General features: G+C 44.6%; 1 protein-coding gene across 2 annotated transcripts in view; it reads left to right on the top strand.

The window, feature by feature from the left end:
- Positions 1-433: 433 nt before the first annotated feature.
- The window catches only part of Sap47 (Synapse-associated protein 47kD), a 54,710-nt gene continuing 27,908 nt past the window's right edge, over positions 434-27,235 (top strand). For both annotated transcript variants that reach the window (XM_076904615.1, XM_076904616.1), the window contains exons 1-4: positions 434-735; positions 3,609-3,812; positions 4,283-4,365; positions 14,814-14,935. In XM_076904615.1, coding sequence (XP_076760730.1) covers positions 605-735; positions 3,609-3,812; positions 4,283-4,365; positions 14,814-14,935 — 540 coding nt within the window. In that variant the 5' untranslated portion in view covers positions 434-604. The remainder of the gene's footprint in view (positions 736-3,608; positions 3,813-4,282; positions 4,366-14,813; positions 14,936-27,235) is intronic.

Below are 27,235 nucleotides of genomic sequence, written 5' to 3'. Positions count from 1 at the left end.
GCAAGAGCAGCGGAAACGAATTCACGAAGGCAATAGATGTGTAATATACAGTGTGATTCACTACTGGTGTAAGATATTTTTACAGCTGATGCTACAGCTGAAAAGCAACAAAAAAGTTCATATAAACGTAGGTCCGATTTGTAAAAATGTATACTGTGTACATCTTGTTTAATTTAAATTAAACAGGAGGAGGTGTTGAAAAATAAATATCTCTAAAATTTCTAGGGACATTTAGGTTCTCGCAAGCATACGGCACTAATCCTTTTAAATTATATGTTAAATTGCATACGTTACACATACTTATTTCGCGTGGTTCTTTGTGAAAATCGATTAAAGCGTTGCGTTTCAATTTGTTTCCGTTCCAGGTTGGGCGTCGCCACCGTCGGTCGCACAGGTTGCGCAGAATGATATGCGCCGTCGCGCGTAGAATCCGCGCAGTTCGTGGTTACGCGACCAGCGAAGCGGACAAGTATCTGCCGTCATTCGGTCCCGTAAGGGTTTCGGGGACGTTTGTGATAGCGTAGAAGATAGGAAGGAGGAGGGAGATCAAGATATCACGCAGCATATTCCAGTGTGAAGCAGTTGCCGTATTATAATATCGAAGATGTTCACCGGATTAACGAACCAGGTGTCTACGTGGATGGGAAAGAAGGCGGAAGACGCCGGTACGGAATTGCCGGCTGAGGAAAAGATCGCGACAGTCCCCGAGGGAGAAGATGCAAACAGGAAAGATAGGTGAGTACCATTGTTAACCTATATTATTACGCTGTCGTATGTCGCTCGATATGTCTCGTCCACGACGTTTCCGTGTTTTGCCAAACGAGCTAATCTTGTTTATACTACGCCGCAGAATAGTCCTCTTCGTTCGAGATAAAGAAACGCGTAGTTCCAGTGTGAATGTTGCCGATTTGTCGCCAGGTAACGATTGCTTTTTGTACGAAAACGCCTATTTACGGCTGAATGTCATCTATGTTACGACATTTCGTCAACCAAAATGAGGTTAAAGCGGAATGTACGTATTTGTACTTAACCTTGTCTGAAGGTGATCCATTGTAGTTAATACTTAGTACGATTTATATATATTCACATATTGCGAGGTGTGAAAATTGTTGTTTGTACATCTTTTCAGTTCTGAACGGAGTACTATGCGCATCGTTACTTTTTCTTTCTTCCTTCTGTAATTCGGAGCAATACTTTCTGCAAAGTACACGTCCCAGTGTATATTCTTTTCGTTTTACGTATTATGTTATAAAACTTTTAAACGTTGCATCACCACTAAACGTGTCGTACGTTCTGTACAGAAAAAGCGATACGATCGCAGATTCGCATAGATATTATCGAACAACTTTTCTCACGGAATGTACAATTTGTAGAAGAGAGGATTTTTTTACACCCATTTTAGAATGCACAGTAATTTTTCCCTTGACTGATTTCGAATAATTTAACGTCTGCTATTCATTAAATACAATTTACAATTCCTCTTTTACCTTTTTTCCCCTCTACTGAATAATGTTACTCATTATTAAATACGCTGTACTTATTATCCTTGCATATATAAAATCATATTCATATCAGTGTGGAATGGTATCTGTCGCATTGATACGGTGACTAACAATAGCATGTCCAATCCTCTTTTTACTCCTCAAGAGAAGAATTCAATTTTTGTTATTCATTTTCGCACCCCTTCGAACACCTTTTACGTACCATCAAAGTCGATATATTTTTTTAATTTATTTCACGTTCCACAACCGCATATTTTTATTCACACGGGGATGGAATAAGCGCAACGATACCCATAAATCGAGCTGCCTTTTAATTTTTCGCGCACGTTTCATCCGCCACGCAAAGACAGGGGAAAAGGAAATGCGAGAGAAAAAATCGTGCCCGTTTTCACCGAAACAATTTCCCAGGAGTACGTCGGTCTTCGAGTAAAGGTGGCGCATAATTCAGCAACTCTCGGGTCAATTGCTCGGCTGATTCTATTCCCGGTATCTACGGATGTTGTCACGATAAACATTTCATCGTGCATCGAACGAATGTCAGTTTCGTTGATGATATGGATAGAATTTCCTGTCACGGGTATCCCGCACGGGGAAAAATTGTTTTTCCGTTAAAGTGGGCGGAGCAATGTTTTTTAAGAAGTCGCTGTGGATGGTAGCAGGTATCTACGTGATCGAACGACGATGTTGTGCAGGATTCGAACGAGCTTCGTTCGCGTATGAGGAAACACCGATGTTTCTATTAAAGGGAAGAAGAAAGGGGGGTGGCGGTCGTAATCTTTTATATAGGTCGCAATCGATACCACCGCGGTCGCCCTCTTACGAAACTGTTAAATTTCGTAAAATGGTAACGAGAGTACGTAACTTTTTTTATTACTCATCCCTTCCTCAATTTTAACAATTTCGTAAATTTTCCAGTTTTCCAAATACTTTAATCCATCGTTTGATACTCGTAATGGACGTTATGCAGAAAGCATAATTGCACAGCATGGAAGCAGCTAATTCAAAATAATTGCATCTGTTCGGACGCGAATCTAATACCGGTTAATAACGGAGCGTCATTATCGCGATATCGATACGAATGGGTGCAGGGCGTCGAAAGAGGGTATTTCAAAAGTTTAAAAGGAAAGAAAAATTTCGCACAACTGCCACATTAGAACGGTTAAAACCAAAAGATCGGTATCGCTAGCTTTATTCCGATCGAAATTGATTAAGGTAAAAAGTAATACGTGTGCTTAAAACACTCGTTTACTGTTTAATCGTTGGTCATTTAAAGAAGAGGCAAGAAAAAGGGGTGCTAGAGGCGAGATGAAATTTTTCACGATCGCTGTCCTAGATCCCTTTTAATTGGCTACATTTATGACCTCCATAAATCACTTATAAAAGCTATGGTACTTTTAAACGAGTTATATACGTGAAGTTTCAACACTGTTTCGTCGTTGTCCTTTCAGGACCGGGTCGCATTGACCTGTTTTTGCGCTAACATATTTATAGCGAGAATAGACAGAAATCGGAAGTGCACTTTGGAGTACGCTCGCTTCCGTTGGCCTGTTTCCGACAAGTGTTAGGTAACGATCGCAACAACATCGCTTCGATAAAAGTTTGGGTACTGCAAAATATGACACGCATCTCGTTTCTACCGTTTGGCCAGCGATCGAACTCGATCGATAGGGTGCATCGAATTAATAGCCGTCCGCGACTGTTAGCTGTGATCATTAAATAAAGCAATTAGAGACATCGAAGTTGAACGTTTGCGAACTTGTTACGCGCGTGAACGTTTCTTAATAACATCGCTCTGGGACCAGATATTTTCGCAACTTTTCCACTTAAATAATTATCCTTAACTTGCGGTCGAAGCTCTGGCTACGTCCTAGCAATTATCCGCTGTAGAAACCCCAGGAAGGAAGAGAAGCGTTTACCTCCAGATGAATGATTTCTCAAGGCACTAAGCAACTTTTGTTCTTTGCGCTCGCGTAATATCCTTCCTTTCTCGCCTCGTAACCAGGTGTACACTTTTTCATACCACCGTGGGCATTGTCGCGAGTTAAGCTAAGCCAGTGGTCGTCGCGTGGTAATTAAAGTATCGTTATCCTTGTGTGTCCCTCGCAGCCCAACCAAAGGCAGCAGCAAATTGGACATGCTGGTCGGTGTGAAATCGCAGATGACAGGCTGGTTTAGCGGCGGGATACCAGGATTAAGCCGCGGTGCTCAGGGGACCGAAGGTGAACAGGGAGCCGGTGCAGCGAACGAGGCACAGGTACCGCAAAACATCGAGGGCCCTGTCGAACAGGCGAAGGACGACGACGCCAGTAGGTAAGAACTTCTCCACTGCATTCCAACATTATTCCGCATTCGAAACAGTATTCTAATCGCGACAAAACAGCTGCGTCGGAGGTGATAATCTCAACCTTCGAATTCGTTTGCATTTCAAACGTGTTCGCTTTGAAATCGTGAATTTGAAGCGCGAGATGGATAGGCGTCAGAGAATGATTGTGTAATTTTTTTTTTTTAATTATTCGATTAATGGGTGATATAGAAGGTAAGCGTTAGTGACGAGAGTAAAGGTAGATTATATTATACTTTTGAGGTTCACACTTTTTTCTGCATACGATTACATCACATGGTTAATGCATAGAACAATAAATCTCGCTTTTCCTCTACATTTTACTTGCATTTCCTATTTAAGCTTCTAAAGAACGTTCTCTATAGAGTAGTATGAAATGCACTGCGATGCCAGTCGTTTGTACTTTATTCCCGTGTTTTTTTTCTCGTTGTACTTACAGTGCAACTGGCGGGGCCGATAGCGGTCCTGCGAGTTTAGGTTCCCCGACCGAGGACAAGGAAGGACAGCAGACGTTCGCAGGCGGTGAGTTTTTCAATTGCTTTTTAACTACCTTCTACTAGTGTTTAAGGCGATTCAAATAATAAGTAGGCTCGATTATATACTTACACCACAAGATAATAAGACTTGAAATTGTTAAGGATTTAATACGCATTCGAAACCACTTTTATTCCGTTCATTAAATTAGCTTAAATATCGAAGAGGGGATATTAAACGGTTATTGTTTCAATATTTGGTAATCAATTGGCAAGCGTTGAAGCGTAAGGGAACGATTTTTTAACCAGAAAAATTGCAGTCGAAACTTTTCTCGTTATTCATTTCACGGTAAACCGATCGATCGAAAAGGCAGAAACTATCAGACGTACCAGTCGCCTCCGGTATTTTTCGCGAAATTTATTCACCTCCGGTGGTGGTTGTTGCGTTTAACGATCGCGAGCGATAGTCATCCGTGGAAAAGCGAAAAAGCCTTTGGTATTTCCATGCGCGTGTCCGCGCAACGAAACCTCCCGTGTATAACTGTTTCACCTGGAGCAGGGATTTGATATTTCCCGCACGGCTCTTCTGATATTTCGATATGCATATTTAAATGCGCAGCGTCTACGCGATCGAGTGAAAGATTCAACGAGAATATTAGAGTAACCTGGACCCTCGGTCCCCGTGGCGAGCCACGCTAAACTTATCTGATTAATGATGCAGTACGCACTCGATAAAGTTGAACGATTTGATACCGCGCTCGCTATCGATGCGCTCAACTATTAAATTAGCTTTCCTCGATTTCCTCATCGATCTGCCATTTCCATCCCCCCATTCATCTTCATCTTTTTCTCCTATCTTTTACTCGTTATCGACGCTAGCGATTGCTCGACCGATCGTCAACTTGAGATACTTGAGAAGCCATTTCAGCGGACGCAGGTCCACAAGAGTCGAAATCGATCTTTTCTGAAAATCTCAAGTTGATACCCACCCACGCGCATCATTCATACGAGATACTTCAGCAAGACGAATAGAGCCAGAATTGTTGCTCGTTATTGTTTTATAAGCGAACAGGTGAATAAGCGAGAAGAAGCAGGGAAAAAGAAAGGAAGAAAAAATATATGGTACTCGTTTTAAATATATTGGAGGTATCACGGTGATAGATTCAATTTATCGTTAACACGCGTAATCTATTCATGATCGGTAAACCAGTCATTCGCGGTATGAATTCCTCTTTTTTTGGGGGAATGCAATAAGGCTACGATATTTAATTTGTGTATATTACTCTTCGTAAAATGGTTCAATTACCGCGAATCGTTTTTATAATTAATTTGTTTCAACCGTGGCTCGCGCGGTTTCAAATTAAAATGGTTCGAAATAGATATGAACGCGCCCACGCGTTTTAACGCGATCGTTCCGAGCATGGTTCTTTGGCCAATCGCGAAAAAAAAAAGTTGAATTTTTTGCTTTTCATACAAATCCGATATTTACAGCGGACAAAATTGTTGCGGCGCGAATATGAATCCGGAAATTTACATGAGAAAAGAAGAAGGATAGGAGAAAGGATTTTATCGGCAAAGGAAGTTGAATTTTATACCGCGGGCCATTGCCAGCCGACGATAAAATCCTCACAGAATTTTCATAATAGTTAGACGCGCACGTACAGTGGCTTTGTTCGCTATTTTAGGGTGAGTCTACCGTGACGCCGATGGAAATCTCGAAGCAATGCGTTTCGCGTTTGTCGTTATCAACCTGAAATATTTAAAAGCCATTGAAACGTGGCCAACGTCGCTTCCATTCGTTTCTTCCGCCGTTCTGTATTAAATCAAAATTTCAATCTAGCACCACGTCGGACATCGAACTGACCGCTGACACGTCCGTTCGAATGGCCATTCATCCATACGTTTCGCGTCGAAACGATTGCGCATTTTTTCATACGTCTATTCCATTGAACGTTCTATCGAAATTCTATAAAGTTGAGACGCACGGTTCGGCTGTTCACCACCTTGTCTCGGTCTGCTTTTTTCGCACTGTGCGACAAGAAAGTCGCAGGACTCTGGAAACATTCTGCCGTGCGCGATATCGATCGTGTTCCCCTATCTCGCGAACCTTTTCGTATTTCAACATTATTCCATCCTCGTGTCTGCGAAGCCTGTCCATGGAGATAAAGCTCCGAGGCTCGGAAATTATGCGTCTTTTGTCGCGAAATCCTTCTACCGAATCGTTTTACTTTCGTACGACCGCGGATTCCATGCACGGAAATATGCGAATGGTAATCGATTTTGTCTTTGAAGTAGCATCGCATGTGAAATTTTATATCGTTACGGAAGGACTGATTAACTTTATCCTACCCGTGTTTTATTGAAATCTTCCCGATTTATCTCATCGCGTAGAATCTCGTTTATTTCTCCACGGCGTGCAGTTGTTTGTCAAAGGTGAACAAAGTTATATAATCGTTCATCGTAACAATCCTTTTCTCCGAGAGAAATAAAATGTTGAAGGGTGCCTGTAAAGCCGCAAACCGAAGCCACTTTTTTTTATCCACGTTTTGCGAAGTGTCTGGAAGTGCTCGTTGAAACGTTCTTTCGTGTCAAAGACATTCTGTTAAAAAAAAAAAAATCGTACGCTATTTCCGATCGTTTAACATCACTTTTTTAACTCTGACGTACAGATGCACAGATGTATCCAACGACCTATACGCGCATTTATGGCAGCTTTTATTGTCGTTGTTTTATTACCTTGTGATATCTAGATTTCATCCCCAGAATAGCCAGTCACGTATCCACGCGTCGCGTGCATACTATAGGGATTTGCATAGAAAAGAGAGAGAGACTTATTTTATTCAAACTGAAAGGCGCTTTAGAAACATCTGTAAACCACCTCTGAACGATCCATGGCTTCGCGTTTCTTACGTTCGTTACAATATTCACACCAGTTTCTTATGACACGTCCAAACTGGCACGAAATGTTTGATATTAACCTTTCAGAGTCACGCATTTCCTCATGGTTCCGTGTCATTTATACTGACAATACTCACGAGACTCTCTGTACGAGAAAATGTAGAAAGAGAGGATCGCACTGGCGAAGAGTCTGTCGAAACGAAAGGGTTTCTTCTTTCCACTCCGTTGGTTTGTCTAATACGCTCGTTGGGAGCCAGAAGCAAGGACATGGGAGACTTTTTAACATTAGGAGGGTGTGTTTAATCAACAGGGAAAGTGAGCAGGAGGTCGAGGCGACGTGTTACGTGTTCGTCGAAGTTCGTGCTCAAGTTCTGCAAAGTCTCCTGGCTAATATCGTCCCTGTCGCAGGATATATCGTTCCGTTGGTCGAATAGGTCGTGTTGTTCGGTCGCGAGAGGCACGATAGAGTAGAAGCAATCTCCCTAACGTCGTTACCTCCCTAAGAGAGGTGGGAAACTTGGACGCGAAAAGGAAACACCCGTTGCATAATGCCATTGCTCGGTTCGAGTTCCGCGGGGGCAAGAGAATAAAGCATGCCCTCGGATACAATTGCGAAGTTACTCGCGGCACCGTGGAAAGAAGTTTCTCGAGCAAGAGGAAAAAAAGGGGCGAAAAAGAAAAAATAGATGAAGAAATCAGGAAAGAACGGGAAGAAGGAAAAAAGTACGCCGCGTAATGGCGTCAACGGAATGAGATTAAGTTCCGAGGGGAGGTTCCGGGAAGAGAACGAGATTTTCGTACAGGATTATAATCCTTAAGTACACGTAATGTCGAAGGATGGTGGTTTTGTACGCGAGTCGAGCGCGGATTAACGAGCCGAGGAGAAGAGCTTGAACTTCGAAAGAAAAACACGTAAGAAAGGGGTGTCTCTAGGGAAAAGGGTGAAGGGGCGATAGAAGAGAGAATCTTTCGCCGATAGAGGGGTAACAGGTTCGTCCTTGGCCCGGGGCTTGGATCACCTAAATATGTCTGTGGACACAGTCGTCGATCCCCGATAAAGCATCGTGTCGCCTGAGAGATGCAACCTATGTGCTCCCTCGGGGTATTCGATGACCGCATACGTACACGTATAAATCAGGGGTGATTGTCGCGATTCGCGTGTACGCGATGGACGAGTAGGTGGCCCTCGGCGTGCGCCACGAAACGTCCTCAAGAAATTTCCTAGAGTATTGCCAGATCGAGTCAGCAAGTAGAGGCATCCCTCGCGTCGAGGGGTTGGACTCCCATCTTCGTCGATCAATACGACCGCTCAAGCGACTTTTCTCTCGGAGATCGACGGCCAGGATGTGCACACGACGGAAGCCCCATTTTCCACTGCCCCCTCTTTTACTTCCTGTTCTACATCCATTTTAGCTTCTCGCTGGTTGGAAATTGCTTTATTGGATAGACAGTACTTGATCTAGAGGAGAAGTTATCTTTTGCTTAAGAAAATGAACGCCTATTTGTTGAAGTTTGATTCCACGTGAAACTAGATTAAACAAAAATCGGGATTTAATATCTCTCGAATAAGTAAACGAGGAAGGAAGAAAAATATAGAAAAAGAGCTGGAGTAAAGCTTGGAATCATTCAAAAGCCGTTTCTTGTATACCACCCTAACAAAGACTTAACAGGGAAAGCCCCATAAGCCCTAGAAAGCTTACCTAGGACACACCCGATTTCTTCTGCCGGTCGATCAACGCTTCCTCTAGATTTTTCGACAGATTTACCAGCGGCAAAAACGCGGTCAAGGCTATATTGTGTCGCGGTCATGCAAAATTGAAGAGAACGAGGATAACAGGATGACGACGAGAGAAAAAAAGGATACGAACGGCGATCGTGGGAAACGATTGAAATTTTCATCGATGAAATTCAAATCCCACGCACAGTATTACTCTGTCAGAGAGAAAGAGAGAGGAGAGGCTAGCTCGGAGGCGCGTTGTTCTGTCTCTGAAACGCTCGCGCACGCGTTTGCAAACCGCGTAAAATTATTCGCGGTGACGGTTCCGGGCTGGAAGCGCGCGCGATCCTCTGCGTCGCTTTCACGAATTTTTCCGCTGGTGGTTCCGCGCCTCGCTAGGTCAAGGTTACCTCCGACTGATGCGTTTTCAATGCCGAGAATCTGGGTTGACTGATGCCACACGAAATATAACGAACGACGCGGCGTTTCGGCTCGCTCGTAAGCTTTTTCGCGCTTCTCACTCCTTTCCCTTTCTTTCTCCTCTGATCCTTCCATTTTTTCCTTTCGTTGTGTCCTATGCTACGGTAAATTGCTATTGAATTTTATACGGGTTTTTTTTTTTGCCTTCATCTCGTAAAAGTTTAAAGAGCTTTTTCGTCCAACTTTTTTGTACCAGACCGGTTAAATTCATAACCAGGACAATCTCTCAGCAGTGGTCACCATCGATCCTTTCTATAGCAAAGCCTGCATACTCGAACAAGACTTCCGGAGGGACATTAATCCCGACTCGAGGAAATTATGTTGGCTCCCGACAAACAATCGTTTAATCTTGCAATTTTCACGAAGCCCTGCCTCGAGACAAGCTAATTGCACGCACTAATTATTTCGTCGAGCCGGCTGGAGCAAAGCTGCAGCGAGAGGACAGGGTGGCTCGGGTTTTAATCAACGCCTTCCCCCTGTATCGCGACCTTGCGCGTCTCCAACGTTCCACTTCCCGTCAAATTTTCTAATTTGTCGCGTCGAGAACGCTAGATAGTTGACCATCGATAGTCGACCTTCTTTCCCGCTTTCCACGCGGAAATTAGCCACTCTTATTCGATCCGCTTTACGCTTCACCAATCCCGTTCGTCTTTCCGAGGCGAGCGAAAGAGATTATCGAAGCTTGAGCGGTCAGATCGAAGATTCTAACGAGCTTCCACTAGAATTAATTACGGACGCCCGTAAGTCTGCCGGCGCACTCCTCTGGGGGTGTTTCGTCGCTGTTCGAACGCAGCCAGTCTCCGTCGAGAGATTTTCCCTATTGTGGCTCGAATGTCAGGCTGCGGTGGGGCTGATGAAATCCACGGAAGACAACGAAGAAATTTGCAAAAAAGGAACGCTCTAAAGGAGACAGAGAGAGAGAGAGAAATTTTGCGATTGAAAGCGCGAGGATCGTTTAACGAAACGTCGAACTTGCCGGACAAGGAACGGGGAAGGAAAGAATTTTGCCCTCGTTATTTGGCCTTACCCCTTTGAAAAGTCCTCTGTACACACAGACAGTCGCTCCTAGAGCCAGCCGGATAGAAGTAGAGATGGATAGCTTAAAGAGACAGGCCGCGTTCTTTGACCGACCTACCGGAAGACGGCCAGGGTTCGATGACATCGAGAGTTTACGAGACTGCGAAACTCCGGCTTCTCTCGAACCGACGGGGTTCGTTTTCCTCTTTCCGAATCGAGGAGTAATTGAAGTTTGAGAATCGCGAGATTCTCCTCTGTCTCGTGTTCCCACTTTCTCCGGCATTGGAGAACGGCACGAGTGGAAAACAACACTTCTGTTTAGCGCGCAAGCGCCAGGAGTTTTACAAGAGCTACCCCCTCGGAGAACAACGAATACGCGGTCCTATTACGGGGTTCCTGCACCCTCGTGTGCTACTCTCTTTGCACGGGAATGCACCTTGAAGGTGGCTAGAAAGCCACCGCTATCAGTGGTGGTAGAAAGTTCAATGAACCGTGTGCGCGACGTTGGGGTGCAACGACTCTCTCTCTCTCTCTGACTGGGGTGATAAATCGAACGCGATCACCGGGAAAAGGAGAAACGGGGGAGAGGACTCGCGGGAGGAGATCTCCGCTGGCGGGGTCAAACGTTAAATCCATTTCTGCCAGACTAAGGTCGTGGTAGGTGGGATTATTAAATCATTGAGCCTGCCAGGGTGGGAAGAAGCTGGTAACTTTATTTACCGTTGCATCCGGCCCCGTCGAGATATATATATATATATATATATCCCCGCCACGTTCCCGGGGTTCGAACGCCACGTTGTCCCCGAGGAATAGCAAGCGGGCCTACGAGGCATTTTTAAAGGGTCGCGTAACACGTAGTTACGGAGGTCCGACATGTAAATTTACAGCCCTTTTGAAGCACTCACGTTCCGAGATAAAACAACTGTAATATATTTTGGAGATCTTCAGGGCCGTCACTGGATATAAATGAATTTATACTAGTGTTAGGGGGCTTGGTATAAATATAGATTTAAGACTAACGAAGTGTACAATGGTTAGATACTCGACAGGGAAAACCCACCCCTATTCTCGATTCAGTTTTTTTTTTGTTCTCCTTTTGCTCTTTGATTTCCTGGTAGCGAAACTGGCACGAGGTTAACACGGTGGAGGCGCAAGGTCGATGTTTGATTAAATGCCAGTCGGCACGTCATATGATTTCTAGAGATCCTCCACTCTTTCAACCACTCTCCCCCTGGAATAAGGGTATGGTCACGAATCTTGAAGTTGGGCTTTTATTGTGAATAATCTTGTTGAATCCTGACTTTTGTCGAGGAAGACAAGCTTATTATTATGGCTCGCGCAGTAAAGATATTTGAGGGCACTCGCTCAATATTTATACTTACCTCTAATGCGCTAGATTCTAAAAAAACGGGACCCTAATATCGTTTCGCTTCTTCTTTGAAAACGGCGCAGCGAGGAAGCCAGAATATTTTATTAAATATTAAATTTGCCTCGAGCTAAAAACGCTCGAGCTCGTTTCTGGATAGTTGAGCGAAGCGAATCAAGTATAAAGGCGTACAAAAGTTCCATAATCTAAATATCAATTTTATATGACGCTTGATAACTCTATCTGGAACGTTATTCAGTTTTTGAAAAAACAATCACTCGAATAGGTGATAGCTTCGTGTAATCGAAAGATAATTTTCTGAAGCTGCTGAAAATTTCAGCGCTCCCAGTTCGCGTCGTTAAGACGTAATCGCATCGGACACGGGACGGTGCGCCCTGCGAAATGAAACCTTCAATCCCTAAGCCCGGCTCCATGGCCTCCGATTAGCTGTTTCTTTCTACAGAATTCGAACGGCCGTAAAGTGGATCTCGCTGGATAAATACGGATAAATACGGTTCGCGCGTTTTATCTGTATTAACCAGACACTCGAGACCGTGACTCAGAGAGTTATCACGCACCGATTATGCGACGCGCATCGCCATCCTTCACGTGCTTCTGTTCCCCTCTGTCTTCTCCGTTTCCCGTAGCCACTCTAGCGCATAGCTCTAGAACAGCACAGTCGACTAGCGTCTCGCGAAGAACTGCTGGTCACGTTCTCCGAATTCCTCTCGCAGTTCCTCTATTGACGTTACACCAGTTGAAAAAAAATTCGTCTTATTGTTCCTGAATCAGACTGGGAGTCGCCCCGTCACGTAGATCCTCGCTCGTTATCTGTCAGAACCGTACAAGTTAGGATAAAAGTGCATCCGGTGAAAGATAGTAACGTATCGATTCGCGTGTGAATCCAATCTCGAAGTTCTTCCGGAGCGGGAATTTTTAGTCATCCCGATGACGCAACGTAGCGCGACCCGGCTGGTGCATCCTCTATCGATTAATCGACGGTGTACAGGGTTACAGTGGTGCAATGTTTCTTATTATTCCCGTTGTTAATACGTGTTAGCGGTAAATCACCGGTGCCGCGCTGGGTGGGTTCGATCTTGTCAGGTAACAAATTACACGGGATACCCTTGCGCGATGCGAGTCTCGTACGATATTTGGCACCTGTTCGGGGACCGTTGGTACCGTGCCAGCAGCTATGAAAGTTCAACGATGGCTCTCGACTTCTTTTTTCACCGCGTTTCGTACGACCTGGCTGGCTGAGGGCTCGCTCGGCCGTGACTTTGGTCGCGCGGCACCAGGATCGCGTGAATACGGTGTTCCCGAGTCACCTTGATCCCTGGAATTTCCCGCATTCAGGCTTCATTCGGCTGGAAGAAACGAATTAATAAATAGTAGTAAATGGGAAGAAGAAACGTTCGCTGGAATGAGAGAGGAACAGAGAGAAATCGAGGAAGAACTGCGAAGAAACAGAGGAGGCGACGTAGCCACGCGAATCGAAGTGGCTCAATTTGGTTGATTAAATTGGCCTCGGTTTACGTCGGGAACTCCGAGCAGCTACGCTAGCAACGCTCATGGTTTATGCACGTTAACGACGAGCCTTCTTCGCAACTTCCGATTAATTTTCTCGTCGGACGTTACGACTGTTGCTTTCGCTATAAACCGCTGTCTGATTCGTCGGAAATAAAATTCCTACGATTGAATGAAGGAAGCGAGCGTCTCGCGTACGAACTTTTTGGACACTTTTAGGGAGGAAGTTAAATTAAAAATTAAAAAGAGCCACCCTGGGTGGCGCGTTTTGAGCCACGGGTGACACAGAGATTCGAGTAATATGATCCTGCGTACCGTCAGCTATTCTGTCAGGTGGCAGCTTGGATGCCAGACGCCCATCTCTGGCGAGGGATGGAAATTTCGCTTGGAGAACGTTAGGAAAGGTGCGGGACATTGTGCGCGCGTCTTTATTAAAATTTAATACTTTCGAGTGGTCTCATCTTCTAAATGAAAGTGTCTTGAACATTCTATTCGCGCTGGTTGTGAAGTAAAAAATCGAGAAATTGAAATTTGAATGATTATATTAAATTCTTCGATGTTATTAGTGTCCCTTAGTGGAATAATGTTTTGCATTATCCAAGATCGTTTCTCAAACTGATCTTGCAGATAGAAGCAATGCATTGTGATTAGAGGTTGATATTCGCTGATGTGTCCTCTATTCCAGGCACAATGACTCTCGTGATCTCGAAATCTGTCAAGCAACGTCTGTTAATTAATATCTACTAGCTATATACCACGATATCAGTATAAATGCTCCATCAAATGTGTAATGGATAAATCATCTACGAAGCATACCAGTGGTATCGATGATATTCGATATTCAACTAATTTTTTTTCATATATTCGATTACTTTGAAATTATCGCGTATCAAAATTATTAATATACCGTAATTCGAGATAAAGCCAGGAAAATTAGCTTGCAGGACACAAATTAATAATTCTGAATATCGACAAATTAATCGCCAACATAAGCTTCGCAATTTTATCCCTGAATATTTTACCTCTGCTTTATTAAGCAAAACTGGACGTTGGTTTAATAATTATCCTTTATGCGATATAGAATAAAATAACATTCTCATATATTACATCTTGAAAAAGAAACGTATTCCAGAGCAGCTTACTTTTTTTTATCGCCTGACATTTTATACATTTTCCCGCAGCCAACTTCATTACGCGAAATAACATCCCCCAATCAGCCGACTCCACTCAGAACGGTCGGCACTCGTTCGTTAAAATGCTTAGTTTTCGTCGAGCGTCGGTGATAAACGCCAGAATCCCCGGGAGAGATCGTGAAATGCGAGAAATTCGAGTGACGTATCCGGGTTTCTCGTATTTTCACTCATGGATAACTGCTGGCAAAGTTTGTTCGCGCCTCTGGCCGACATTTCTTCGTAGACTGGTCCCCGTTAAATTCCGCTCGGCTAGATAACGTATCACCAGTGCTCATTATTCTCCCTTTTCTCTGCCACAGTTCCTACGAAGGCGCTGGCAGGTGCTAAGACTCTGGGTGGATTTTTGTACAGCGCCGTGAATAAGGCTGGAAAAACCGTGGCGGAGGCTGGAGCGAAGATCAAGAAAACCGTCGAGGAGAACGTGAGTAACTTGTCCATTTTCCTATCATTTTTTCTTTTTATTCCTCGTATACACGTAGTTAGACGTACGTCGAAAACTGAACGGTTTTTAAAGTATAATTTATCATGGCCGTCTTTTATTCTCGACTCTTTCGCTGCTCGAGAGAAAATAAAGGCTAACAGCTTTAGTATGCGAAATGTTGAAACGTAGTGTCGCAGACGGGTAGGATTTTAATAAATTGGATATTATTGATTTTCGATGTCGAATCGCTTCACCGCTGAAAGCGCAAAAGAATTTATCGCAACCTTTTATATTAAATCATTTCGGATTGTATTTACGAAAATCTTTTGGAACAATAATTCTCTGGTCGAATCATAATGATCCATTGCGGTAAAAAATTCTCGTGCGTCCGTTCTTTGCGAGAATGTTATCGTAAGAAGAAAACTGTACAAACAAAAGAGAAAGAGAAAATGGAAAAACGCCCGGGTTATGCTACACGTCGATGTATCATGTGTCGAGTTCACCTGCGCGTAGCTTTTCAAATGGGACATGCATTTTTCCGATAATTGTGTTTACGGTATTGTCACGGTTAAAAATTGTTTTGTTAAGGGAAATATGTTATCCCTCTGCTTTCTCGTATGTTTTTTTTTCTTTTTGCGTTGCCAGCTCGTTATTTCAAATTAATTTCGCAAAGTTTCGCGATTCGCGTTCAACCATCATCGTTAATTGGAAAAGGTGCTCCGTTTTATTTCCGTCCGGTGAATAAGTCTTCTTCTGACCGAGAAGAAAATAATTTCCGCGTGTTCAGGCGTTAGGAAAACTTGAGACAAGGAAGTTGTCTGAACCCCTTTCCCTCTTCCATCGAGCTATCATTAAAGGTTGCAAAGGTGCCCGCGTCAAGTCGATGGTTCACTTATAAAAGGAGCAGTTTGATTGTCGGATAATTAATTCACAACGCTCTACTATGACGCAGAGAATCATTTTATTTTTAATCGTTGCTAAGCGTATCACGTTCTCATTGTAATCCGTTAAAATTAATAGGTTCAACATCTCGCTCGTTAAATTACTTTCCTGCTCATAGGAGTGATAATAATATATCCAATTAAACATGCAATGTGCAAATCAATGATCAAGAGTAAAGGGAAATAGATCCTTTTATTCAGAATTCCCATATCGTGTGTATATGTCCACTCCGTTGTATCTTTAGTGTACAACCATTTATAGATACTTGTCTACCACAGACAAGTGCAGCTATTCGAGAATACCATTCCACTATCGAAATGTCATTTCATCGCACACAATGCCCCCTACGAAACGAAGACACAGAACGTTCTCCACTGGTTAGAAGTCATTGAACACCCTCTTAAGCGTCTCTTCTATCTCGACGATTTTTCCGCGTTACACGCGCTCTTGACTTTATTCCTCGATTTTTGGATCTCAAATTTTCTATACGTTCGCGAATGCAGAAAATTTCAATGGGTGTCTTTGAATCGTCGACGCCCATGCCGGGTCGTATTCAGTACATTTAATTCATCAAAGGATCGCTGGATATCGGAGAGGTTCGCGACCCCTGTTTTTCACGATTCTACGCGCCTCGTACGCAGACAGAGATATTGGAAGATCAAACACAGGAACGATACTCGTTTGCACGATTTTCGGAAGTGCTTGCTTATATAAAAATAGCAAACTTGTTTTTCGACGGTCCGTAGAGGTGCCTGGAGCATATTTAGAAACGATCAACGAGTATCGTCGATGAACGAACGTGCTCGAAGTCTGTACAGCTGAAAGTACTCGAAATTTAATTTACTTTGAGTCGTCGTCGATTGCATTACATTAATGTTGACTGACAGTATCGCATTACGGTTAGTTTTTAGTCGAATATTTTTTATCGGGAATAGAAAGGCAAGGTAGTCACCTAATGGAACGAACGGCATATAAAATACGCGAAATGAATTCCAGCTGCTCGACGATGATCACTAGGGAAAATTTCTCGTATCCGCACGATTTTTCGCCGCTAATCGATGATACGTTCGGGTCCGACGCGGTGGCTTTTGTTCGCGGCGAATTGCGATGGATCTCTTTGATGCTCGTCGAAGATTACGATCAGTAATATCGCTGGAAAATCCCCTGCGTGCAATGAAACGAAATGTGTACGCGAGGAGCACCGCGCGACAATTTATTCGATTCGTGCTCGATCAGCCGGCGATTCACACCGACGAACCGTGTCGAAGCCTTTGACTCTCGCGATTTGTAGCTATACACGCGAAAGATTCACCCTTCGTATCCGCGCTTTTTATGCACGTGTACATATGTGCGTCTATGTATAGCTGTAATCAAGTGGCTGTCGAGTGGGCACTGTTAAAATGTAGGTCGTCGAAGTTTATCAGTCGCACCTCTCGAGCATTCGATTTCACTTTTAAAATGGTCTTTCATTTGTAGACCTCATTCGATCTCGCTGAATCGGCTGAGATAGCAATAGGCAGAAAGGAAAAATAGTCGAGGAACGAGGTACAGACAATTATTAATGCACCCGACGGGATTCAATTTCGCACTATCACGGTTGATCGTGACAAATTCTTGGCAATCTCTGAAACTGCGAGACTGCCGTGTCGCGTTTTCTCACAGAAGTCGCGCAATCTTGTACGTGGTTCACCGTATTCGAGTAAGATCGTACATGCGTGCGACGTGCAATTTCTCAAGAGAATCCAAACCGTTCAGAAACTGTAGATTTAATGCATTCGGGACGCATTAAAGTTGCGTTAGAACTTCCAAGTTTTTCGAGCCTGGTCGATGCGCAAGTTTATTATTCTTAAATTCCCCAGTTTAATGGCGTACGATATGTAGAGTCTTAGAGAAAAGTTGGTTATTCAAACTGAACTGAATGTCTTAATGTACAATCTTCGTTTGCTCTTTTCGAATGTATGCCACGCACTCGAGTTTCGCTCAGAAAATCGATTAGCCTGAAATCAGTCTTTGATCAGCTCGTAATTACCAGGTAATATTAGTCGTAATCGCGCACGTACAGTTGACGAATCATTATCAGAACACACTAGGTCAATGCGAGGAGGTAAACTCGTGTAGATCGAAATTAGATTTTCAGCGTGGGCGCGACCGACAAATTCGAGCAAGCTACTTGCGTCGACCGATCCGATGAATTACATTTGCCGGGTCGTCGAGAGACAGATGGCCATCCGTCGAGCGCATAATTAAGTTACGGAATGTCGAACGTTAGGCACGCGAGAATAATTATTAAGGCACGTTCGTTCCAGAAAAAAGACGAACTTTGTTCGACGAAAGTTACACGCGTTTTCGTTCCGTCAGGAACCAGGGGAAAAGAAACTTTTTAATACGTCGCTTCGTTTATTCGCAAGAAAGTTTCACGGAGAGACGTCAGACGGCACGGCTGGACGTCTGACCAGTTGACAAGTGTCACCCTTAATAGCGTCCATAGCGATATATGCACATTGTATTAGCGCTGAAACTCCTCGGTCGTTCGGACACCCGGCGTTTCCCCGATGAAATATGAGCAACGACCTGGTAAAATCTGTCGAAGGGTGGAAAGGGCCGATTAGTGAAAAGCGATGCCCATTCACGGCGCTAGATCACGCGGAAATCTTTTTCCAGTCAAATGGTACATCCATGATTCCGCTCCACGGGAGCAATATTAAATTCCATGAATTACTACCGATGCTCGATTGCAGGCTGCCTCGATAAATTCTAGTAATCTGCACGGGCAATATCGTTTACGGGAACCGAGAACAAACACGTCCCGTCACGTAGCACGGTCTCGCGCGCGTTTCGTCCGCGTGAACGGGAATCAGAGACATGCGGGAACACTCGCGCCTTTTCCATTTTCTTCGTGGCGTGTTAAATTAGAGTTTATTAGTTCCGGTACGCGGTCGCAAAGAATCGAGGAATTGCGTGTGCTCGTTAAACCTTGTCGCTCACCGGCGACAGGCCAACACGCGTGGAACAAATTGAAAGCCCAGATCTGTTAGGGAAATCAGTCGCGTGAAACCCCGCGATACAACGCTCCGGAATACGTGGCCAGGTATGGCGCGAGTGTGTCGGTCGAGGCGCACGGCGTTAATTAAAACCAAACGTCCAATATCGAGGGACGACCAACGTTCGATCCGTGTCGTTGCAGCGGGACGCCTCTGTAAAATCGTAATTCCCAGAAACTTTGAATCGCGCCGGTGGGCCGTTAAATTGCGACGATAATTCCGTGATAATGATCGCTAATGTCATCCAACAAGTGGAACCAACCGGCTACGCGTCAATCTCGGACACGCGTCCGCAGTGGCGGGGCTCTATGTACGGTCGGACACGCTCCAGCACAGAAACGATCTCTGCCAGCACACACGCGAAACCCCTGCTCGTCCGATAGGTTGCTGTTACGAAAGCCACGTCCACGCGAGAGCCAATATACGCGCACAGGTACAATGTTCGCGTGTATGGATCGAACGAGTGACACACGTTGGTGAACACACGAACACAGTTTCGCGGGGTCTCTGCGTGTTGGTACGTCCCGCGACGAAACTACGGCTCGTGCATACACGGATAAAGAATAGGGGCAGTTGGTATTGATCCGAACGCCACCCTCTTCATTCCAGACCCAACTGTACGAACACGGGCCAACTCGCACCGTGGAGAGCATCTTTCTGTTTTGTGTATTCACTTCTGGAAAAATTGCAATGACGCCTACGCTACGATCTATTGCTCGTTCGAGACGTATTGGCGACGAAATCTTCTCTCCATTCTTTTTTCCTTCGAGCCTGTCTTTCTGTTTGTTCCTCCTCCCGTTCGTTCTGCTACTCTCGTCCCTCTTACTCGCTACCCCAATTTGTTTGCCAGCACGATCCTCGTCTCTGTTCGTGCTGGCACTCTCTCTCTCTCTCTCTCTCTCTCTCTCTCTCTCTCTCTCTCTCTCTCCCCCTCCCTCTCTCTCTTTCTGTGTCACTCTCTGGCTGTTTCCCGCGACTCACCAGCCAGGAGAATCGATGCCTCGAGCCTTGAACTTTCTCCGGTCTGTCGCTCACCACTTTACGCACACGCCAGATTTCTGTCTCTAATTCTCTCTAAATTCCAGCCCTCTCTCTCTCTCTCTCTTCGTCCAGCTCGATCCATCCGTAGTTATTTCGCGAGCCTGCCCGCCCACACCCCTCTATCATCCACTCTGTCAGCCACTCTAACCCTAGCCCGGGTGTTTGCACGGATTTGGTTTTGCGTATATTGAATGTCGATTCCATCCGCCTGTGAATTTCAGCCATTTGGCAGCCCAAGGTTCCCAGAACAGCTGATGCGCCCCGGGAATCGCTTTCGATGATTCGCGCCCGCCAAGCACACCTCCGCTCTATCATTATCACCGAATTTATCGAGGGGGGGGATAGAAACGTAAAAGCTTACCATTCCCGCGCAGAGCGTATTATCGATTTTCGTTAACACCCCCTATCCGTGAACGTTTTCTCTCCCTTTCGCTCTCCTCGTCTGCGGCCGGGGCTTTTTGTCCGGCATTGTCAGCTGCCACAGTCTCTGCCGCTCGGGATGCACGAAGGTCAGTTTCCGCGTAAATTAATTGATATATGCCTGGGATTACCACACGTGTTCAACCCTGATGAATTGTTCTGCTTGAATCTCGAATATCCACCGCTGTAACCAAATTCGACTCTACTCGAGGCACGACAAAATTGAATAAATAAAATACCAAGTGGATGGAAAGAATAAAAGGCAGAGAAAAAACAGAGAGATGGTTCAATTTACTAATTCGTTCCTCGAATGGAAAAACTACGCTCTCTGTGCATACCTTCTCGAAAAATCTTGTTCAGCGGTTCGATTTCGCCGATCGTTGCGTCGGGGTCAAAGTACTCGTCGATATCGTCAGATTTTGCCATCGATCCCCAATCCACTGGTATCCTCGCTTGTGGCGCACGCTCGGTCATCGACAGTGTGAAAATTCTGCAGTCTGAAGTATCGTGGCCGCGATGTGGCCTGGCTGATACCGGCCATCGGACCGAAATAGGATTTTCACGACGAGATCAAAGAGACGTCGATGGACTACCGCTCGTAACAGTGTAATGAAAAGAGCCCGGCCAGAGATCATTGTTGTCGGCCCCGGGGAAACTCTCCGATCGATTATCGGAACCCTGTGTTCACGTATGCGGTACTCGACCCGCGTACATACGTTGTTTTTTTATTCGCGGCTCGAAACTTTCTCGATATCTTTGATTAGCCTGGCAACTGTAGATTTAACGAGCGCCCTCTTTTATCGCGAATTTATTCGAACACAGAGTTACTTGTTTTGTGCTACGAATATGGAAAGTCGTGAGAGATTTAATTATACAAGATAAGCTAGAAAAAGGTACGTTGTTCCATATGTAGAAAATACGATACGAGGAGAAATTCGACAGAGGTGTGGTTCGTGGACGTTTGTAGATAGTCCTCTCAGGCTGAATAAAATAAATCTTTCTCTGATTTAATGCGAGTCCCCTATGTATATAAACTGTCTGTTAAGTACCATGTTCGATGCTTAAAACTAGGCCATCTTTCCTCTTATTTGCCTCGTTATTTGTCTCATTATTTCTCTTTCGTAACTTTTGAGGAAGCTCCGTTTCGATACGTTGACGGTGATATTTCTCTCGGTACGGCCGTTGCACATCGTTGACGAGGCACGATACTCGTTCGCAGATCGCAATCGCGAAAATGTTCAACGCGTGTCGTAAATACAAAATCGAAGTAGAACGTTGCTCGATCGAGTGCTCCGACCAGGGCAAACATTGTACCTTAACGCGAGAGTAAAAAAAAGAGGATCCTGTTCGCGCGCGATAAAACAGTCGACTCATACGTGGCGCCGGATGGAAAGTTCGCATTATCCGGGCAAATATTTACTGTTTCGCGAATCGACGCGGAACGAAACGGTTGCTGCCTCTCGGACAGCGAACTTTATCGATATCGACAACGTTCTATACGACAGCAGCCCGTTTTTATAATCTGTGAGAAGAAAAACAGGACTGCCCATTCAGATTTTATATCGCAACTGTTAAACGTGAATCTATTTTACTGGAATTTCGTATCGCGAATAAAATGGCATTTTTGAGGAGAAAAAATTCCTCGCTATTTTCACCGATTCATCCATCGCCAATTTCCGAACTAGCTAACCTTTTACATGGAATTAATACGTAACCGCTGTTCCATCCGACCCTAGCGTATTTCACTCGGCATCAACCGCACGCTAAACTCGCTTAACCGCTGCAGAAAATCGTTCGAAGGGGAATAGCATCGGAGTAGAATACGTCGTAACTGACATGCACATCGCAAACACTTCGGACAGTTCGATTTGTAAACACGATACACTCGCGAACCAATTACATCGTTAATTATATCAACCAGTTATATTCGATTTTTATCTGTTCGAAGTGTGTGCATATTTTCACACCATTGCTCTGAAATACGCCAGTACCTCGATCCGAGATAACGTAACCGCGAACGAAAGATAAGCCACCCCATGGATAGGGCGAAGGTATTAGGTGGTTCAAAGGGTAGGAAGCCTACGTTAGCCAGGGCACGGAAGACACGGCAATTTAACGTCACAGCTTGCTCGTATAACGACAATATTGAATTTGGGGACCTGTGTGATACAGTCGTCGTATACACGGACTGTGGGAGAAGCGAACCTGGCGTGGTGGCTCGCGGCAATCGGGTCGTAAATCAATTTGCAAGGCTTCGACGGTCCTTCACGTAATACACAGGTGGATATTATAAGGTGGGAAGAGACGAAAGAGGTGGCGGTGGACGATGCGTTCTGCCGCTTGGAGCCACGAGCGAGCGTGCCAACCCTGCGAGAGCAGACACTCGGGGGAGTAATCGATAACGAGCCTTGACCTTCGTAGGGCTGGCGAGGTGCATCGCTCAAGGCAGCCCCGTTTCGCGGAGATATCCGACGGATTAATACCCAGCGGCCAGAGTTTGTCTCGTAGCTGTATCGTAATCGTTCGATCCGTTCGCCGGATTATTCTTAATGCCTGAGAGGAGGGAAAGAGAGAGAGAGAGAGAGAGAGAGAGAGAGAGAGAGAGAGAGAAACCTCCAGGGTGGCTGGATTAATATTATCACTCCGTACCAGGGACAATTTGTCGAGCAAGAATTTCCGCTTTGAAAACTTTTTGCCTCCCCGTTCGTATCCATTTGTACGTGGAGTAGTTATTCTTACCATTCTGTTATTGCTCCAGTTCCGTGATTACGTTCCTTTTTATTTATTGCCCCCACTGTCGCATTTGTTTTCCAGCTTTTGCTTGCTGAATTTAATATTCATGTTCTCGCATTCACGTCATCGCGATATTTGCGGACCTTCAATCTTTCCGCTCTTTTTTTCGTTCATCTTCCTATTTATTGTCCTCTCGCATTTGATGCGTCGATTGAATCCTGTGTGTGCGCGTGGTTACCCTGAAACGAAATCGTTTCTCTCGTCTCTTTGAGCCTCGTTTTGTCTCCATTTATTTTTTTATTATTTATTTGTTCGTGTACACGCTCGAAGCGGGATAAATGCGGATCGCAAGACAAATATAGAGAGTAAAATTAACTTTGTTATTCGAAAGATACCAATATAACTCTTAAAGGTTGAACAATACCATTTATAGCGGGATGAAACACGTTTAATTTATAAATATATTACAGCGTAGGGATTCGAAACCCCGTGTATCCAATAACAATTAATCAGTCGGTTTCGTTTCAACGCGCGGAGATGCTTTATCGTAGAAATTTATTACGATTCGAGTCGAGGATTCTTATTTCGTGAAAAATTCGATTCCTTTTTCTTTCATCCATTTCCTGGTGCAACAGGCATGATTTTCACACTTTTTTTTATTACCTCGTTACCCTTATACTCGTTGAACCGGTTGTATACAAAATACGTGCTCCCAGATTGATCGATCTACCTTTTGCTACCTTCTCGTTCCCCGTGAGTTTATCTGATACACCATTAGTTCAGTTTCGCGTTAGGCGAGTACAATGAAATTGCATTCTTTGTACGTAGGAAGCGTTCGCATGAAGATTAATTGTTTCCTGCACAGTGAACCGAGATAATTCATCACTGTACGTTAACCAGAATTCGGAGTTTCGAATTTTAAGTTTGAAACTGGAATTCGTATATTTAAAATTGAAATTAGATTAGAGTAAGCCTCGGTTTACCTCCGTATCGACCATGCATAATCCTGGTAAAATAATGTCTCACGTTCTCATTAACGAAACGCGTTATACCCTCTGCTCGTGATGCATTTCTATGACGCTCGAAACATTGTACGCAAATCGTCGCCTCCGGTCGAATTAAAGCTATTGTTTGTCCAGTGAGCGCGAATTAATTGTACGTTTACAATCCCGCAGATAATAGTCGTTGATTTGCGTTCTGAAAGCGAGAATCGGTCCCTCAAGGCCGTAACCTGTCCTAATATTGGTCTTGTGATTTCGAACTACCAAGAGAATTACTATTTCCCGCGAAAACACCATGAGAAAAATTTATTCGTCGAACGTGCCTACGCGAGGCTTAGTTTGCAAAGAGATGACGCAGCGTTCGTTTTTTCTTCAACCAACACGAGGATCTGCTCTTTTATTATTCAAATCCTGAAATGGATACGCGAAGTAGACAAGTGTACTTCTAATTTTACCAAGAAATCGGATCGATACGAATATAAAATAGCGAGAAGGGGCACGTGTCTACGTCGCTCGAAAATCGTTCGAGTTTAAACGAGGAGAAATGCCACGATTTTTATGTATTGCCCGGCCACTAAATGCTCGGAACCGGATTTCACGAGCAATAAAAGATCGTGTAACTATCGACTAGCTGTCAACACCCGCGAGTGCATTTGGGATCTGTTCCTTCTAAATTCGTCTGTCTTCGGTTCTCTCGTGATCTTGGTTACGGTTCGAAGTGGTTTTGCTGTACGTATTGACTTCTCTGGCGTACGAGATTCATTCTTCGTGTTCAACTTCACATCGTACGAGGATAATGAATTTCCCAATACGAGGCGCTCTTTAAGAGAAAAGTACACGAAGAATTATTGTGACTTTAAAATTTATTTTTACGATTCGTATAACTAGAATAATCAATCGCAGCATAGTCTTCAGCTACGATATGATAACGATATTACCTAAAATCATACAGTCTGGAATTGTTCTATGGATATATACATAGACTGCGGTGGATGCAAATAATTGTTATTTCAATTGATCGAAGTGAATCGCACAAACAAGTTCGACTGGTCGCAAGTAAATAATTGCCTGGCTTCGGATTGCGCTCCCGTCATTGTTTCAAAAACATTTTTATCACATTTACTGGTACAGCGGCTCGCGATACCGACAACCCCTCGTTAAATCGTTGCGCTTCTCGAGATCTCAGTTTTATCCGGTCATCGTGCGCGAAATATTTATTTTTTCTTCTCTTCGATCGAAATGTAAATATTTGCACGGCAAACTTTACGATTTAATCAGCCCGCCATGAATTGGAACAAGTATGTTATTCATGCATTCTCTCCGATACGAACCGTTACCCGATGATTCCGGTGATATTTGATGGAGCAAATACCGGGGACAAAAATTAATTGGTCGAATCGATAGAATCAAACATTTTTCGCCGCTCTGTTTACTCGCGCGCTTTCAATCTCTATACGCGAACCTACGTATGCATCCGTTTCGAAGTGGATTTTCATAGAATTCTGTAGCTTCCCGAGGAAGTCTCTTCTATAGCTTCCCTACAAATGGAAAGCAGCAACGGTAAATCCATAAAACCACGATAACGTCACAAAGTTAAGTTCCTACGATTCCATACTTGATACGCGAACTCTTTCGTAACTTTCAAAGTCCCTCGCCCGTAAGCGTAGCTTCAAACAAATCTACGCTTTGCAATTTGATACATTTTTATGCAGAGTTTCCCCTCGATACTTCTACCTTTACGCTCGCCGTAAAATTTTTAACGGCCCCCCAGGGTGATGTCCGCGCGCGAAATGCCGGACACCTGCCGCCCCTAATTAAACCTCCGGTAGCCATAATGAATGAAAGACACGTGTCCGGGCAGTCTGCACGCGTTGAATACGGAATCAGGCTCTGGGCCGCGCGTTATCGCGATCATCACGATGAAAAGACGGCTAAACTGTTGCTCGTCCAGTAAACGCGAACCGAAACGACGCTGCAAACGATACCGGCTCGTTTTTCCAACCCCTCGAGGCGCTCGAGAAGCCTCTGTAACTCGACTGCTTCTGACGTGAAGCCAGGTCACGCTCGAAGGGTGTCGAAACTGAAACCGGCGATTGCTCGCCGATACCAGCCGTGTTTCCGTGCCTGTTAATTAACCTGTAATTGGCATGGACCTGTTAAGATATTCTGCGCGTTGTTCCACGTTTTCCCCGACGAAGTTCCCTCGTTAATGGATACCGACTACGCAGTCTTTGAAACGTTTCAAGGTCGTCACGAGCTAAGTTGCGTACTCTTCAAACGAAAGAGAAGACGCCAACGGGGATTGACGTAATTTCCAATTATGCGTCCCGCGATGCGATGGGTTGTTTTTCGTTCCCCGTCCTCTCCGTCTTGGCTAATCGAGGCTGTAAGTCTTCTCGTTACCCCGGATATAATCTGATGAAAGACCAACGACGTCTTTTTCACCGACTTTTTCACGTTTTTCGCACGTCCTCCTTTTTCCCGTTACCGCCCATTCCTATATACCTTTGAGTCGACATTCTAAATCGTTCAACCAGATTGCACGTGTCCCAATCGCAAACAGAGACGTCGAAAGCAAAGAAGCAATCCCTACGCGTCGTGCAAGTAGAACGCGACGCACGTGTCAAGCACGTGGCACACAGTGTGAACTTAATTAATCGCCGATTAGCGGATAATCATGTATCCGTGTCATCCGATCGATAAGGACCGCAAACACCAGCCGGAGTATATCCGCAAGCCAAGTATCTGCAAAGGTCAATCCGGGCCGATTTGCATCTGAAAATTTTGCGCCTGTCCTTCGTTCGCACACGTCAATGCCTGGGGATATGCCCGATCCACGGATCGAATGAATCTTGCCGAACTTTGATTGCGTCCGTGAATATTTTATGAATTATTTATAAACAAACATCGTGATCCACCACCCCGTTCCCGTTTTCTTTTTCCATGGAACCTTCAACAGAGTTCTGAACCAGAATTCCTTTCTATCGGGCTTCTAATTCAGCGACGAGAAAGTAGTAGGTGTGAGGAAAGAAGTCAAACGTAGAAAGTACAGCCAAGACAGAAGCGTGCTAAGGTCTCACCCACGCGTTCCCATACCCTGCTCGACCTGTCCACCCACGACT

This window comes from Xylocopa sonorina, chromosome 11 (genome assembly GCF_050948175.1).
Source record: "Xylocopa sonorina isolate GNS202 chromosome 11, iyXylSono1_principal, whole genome shotgun sequence".
NCBI lineage: Eukaryota > Metazoa > Arthropoda > Insecta > Hymenoptera > Apidae > Xylocopa > Xylocopa sonorina.
Note: the sequence above shows the minus strand (reverse complement) of the source record. Positions and strands in the feature narration are given on the sequence as shown.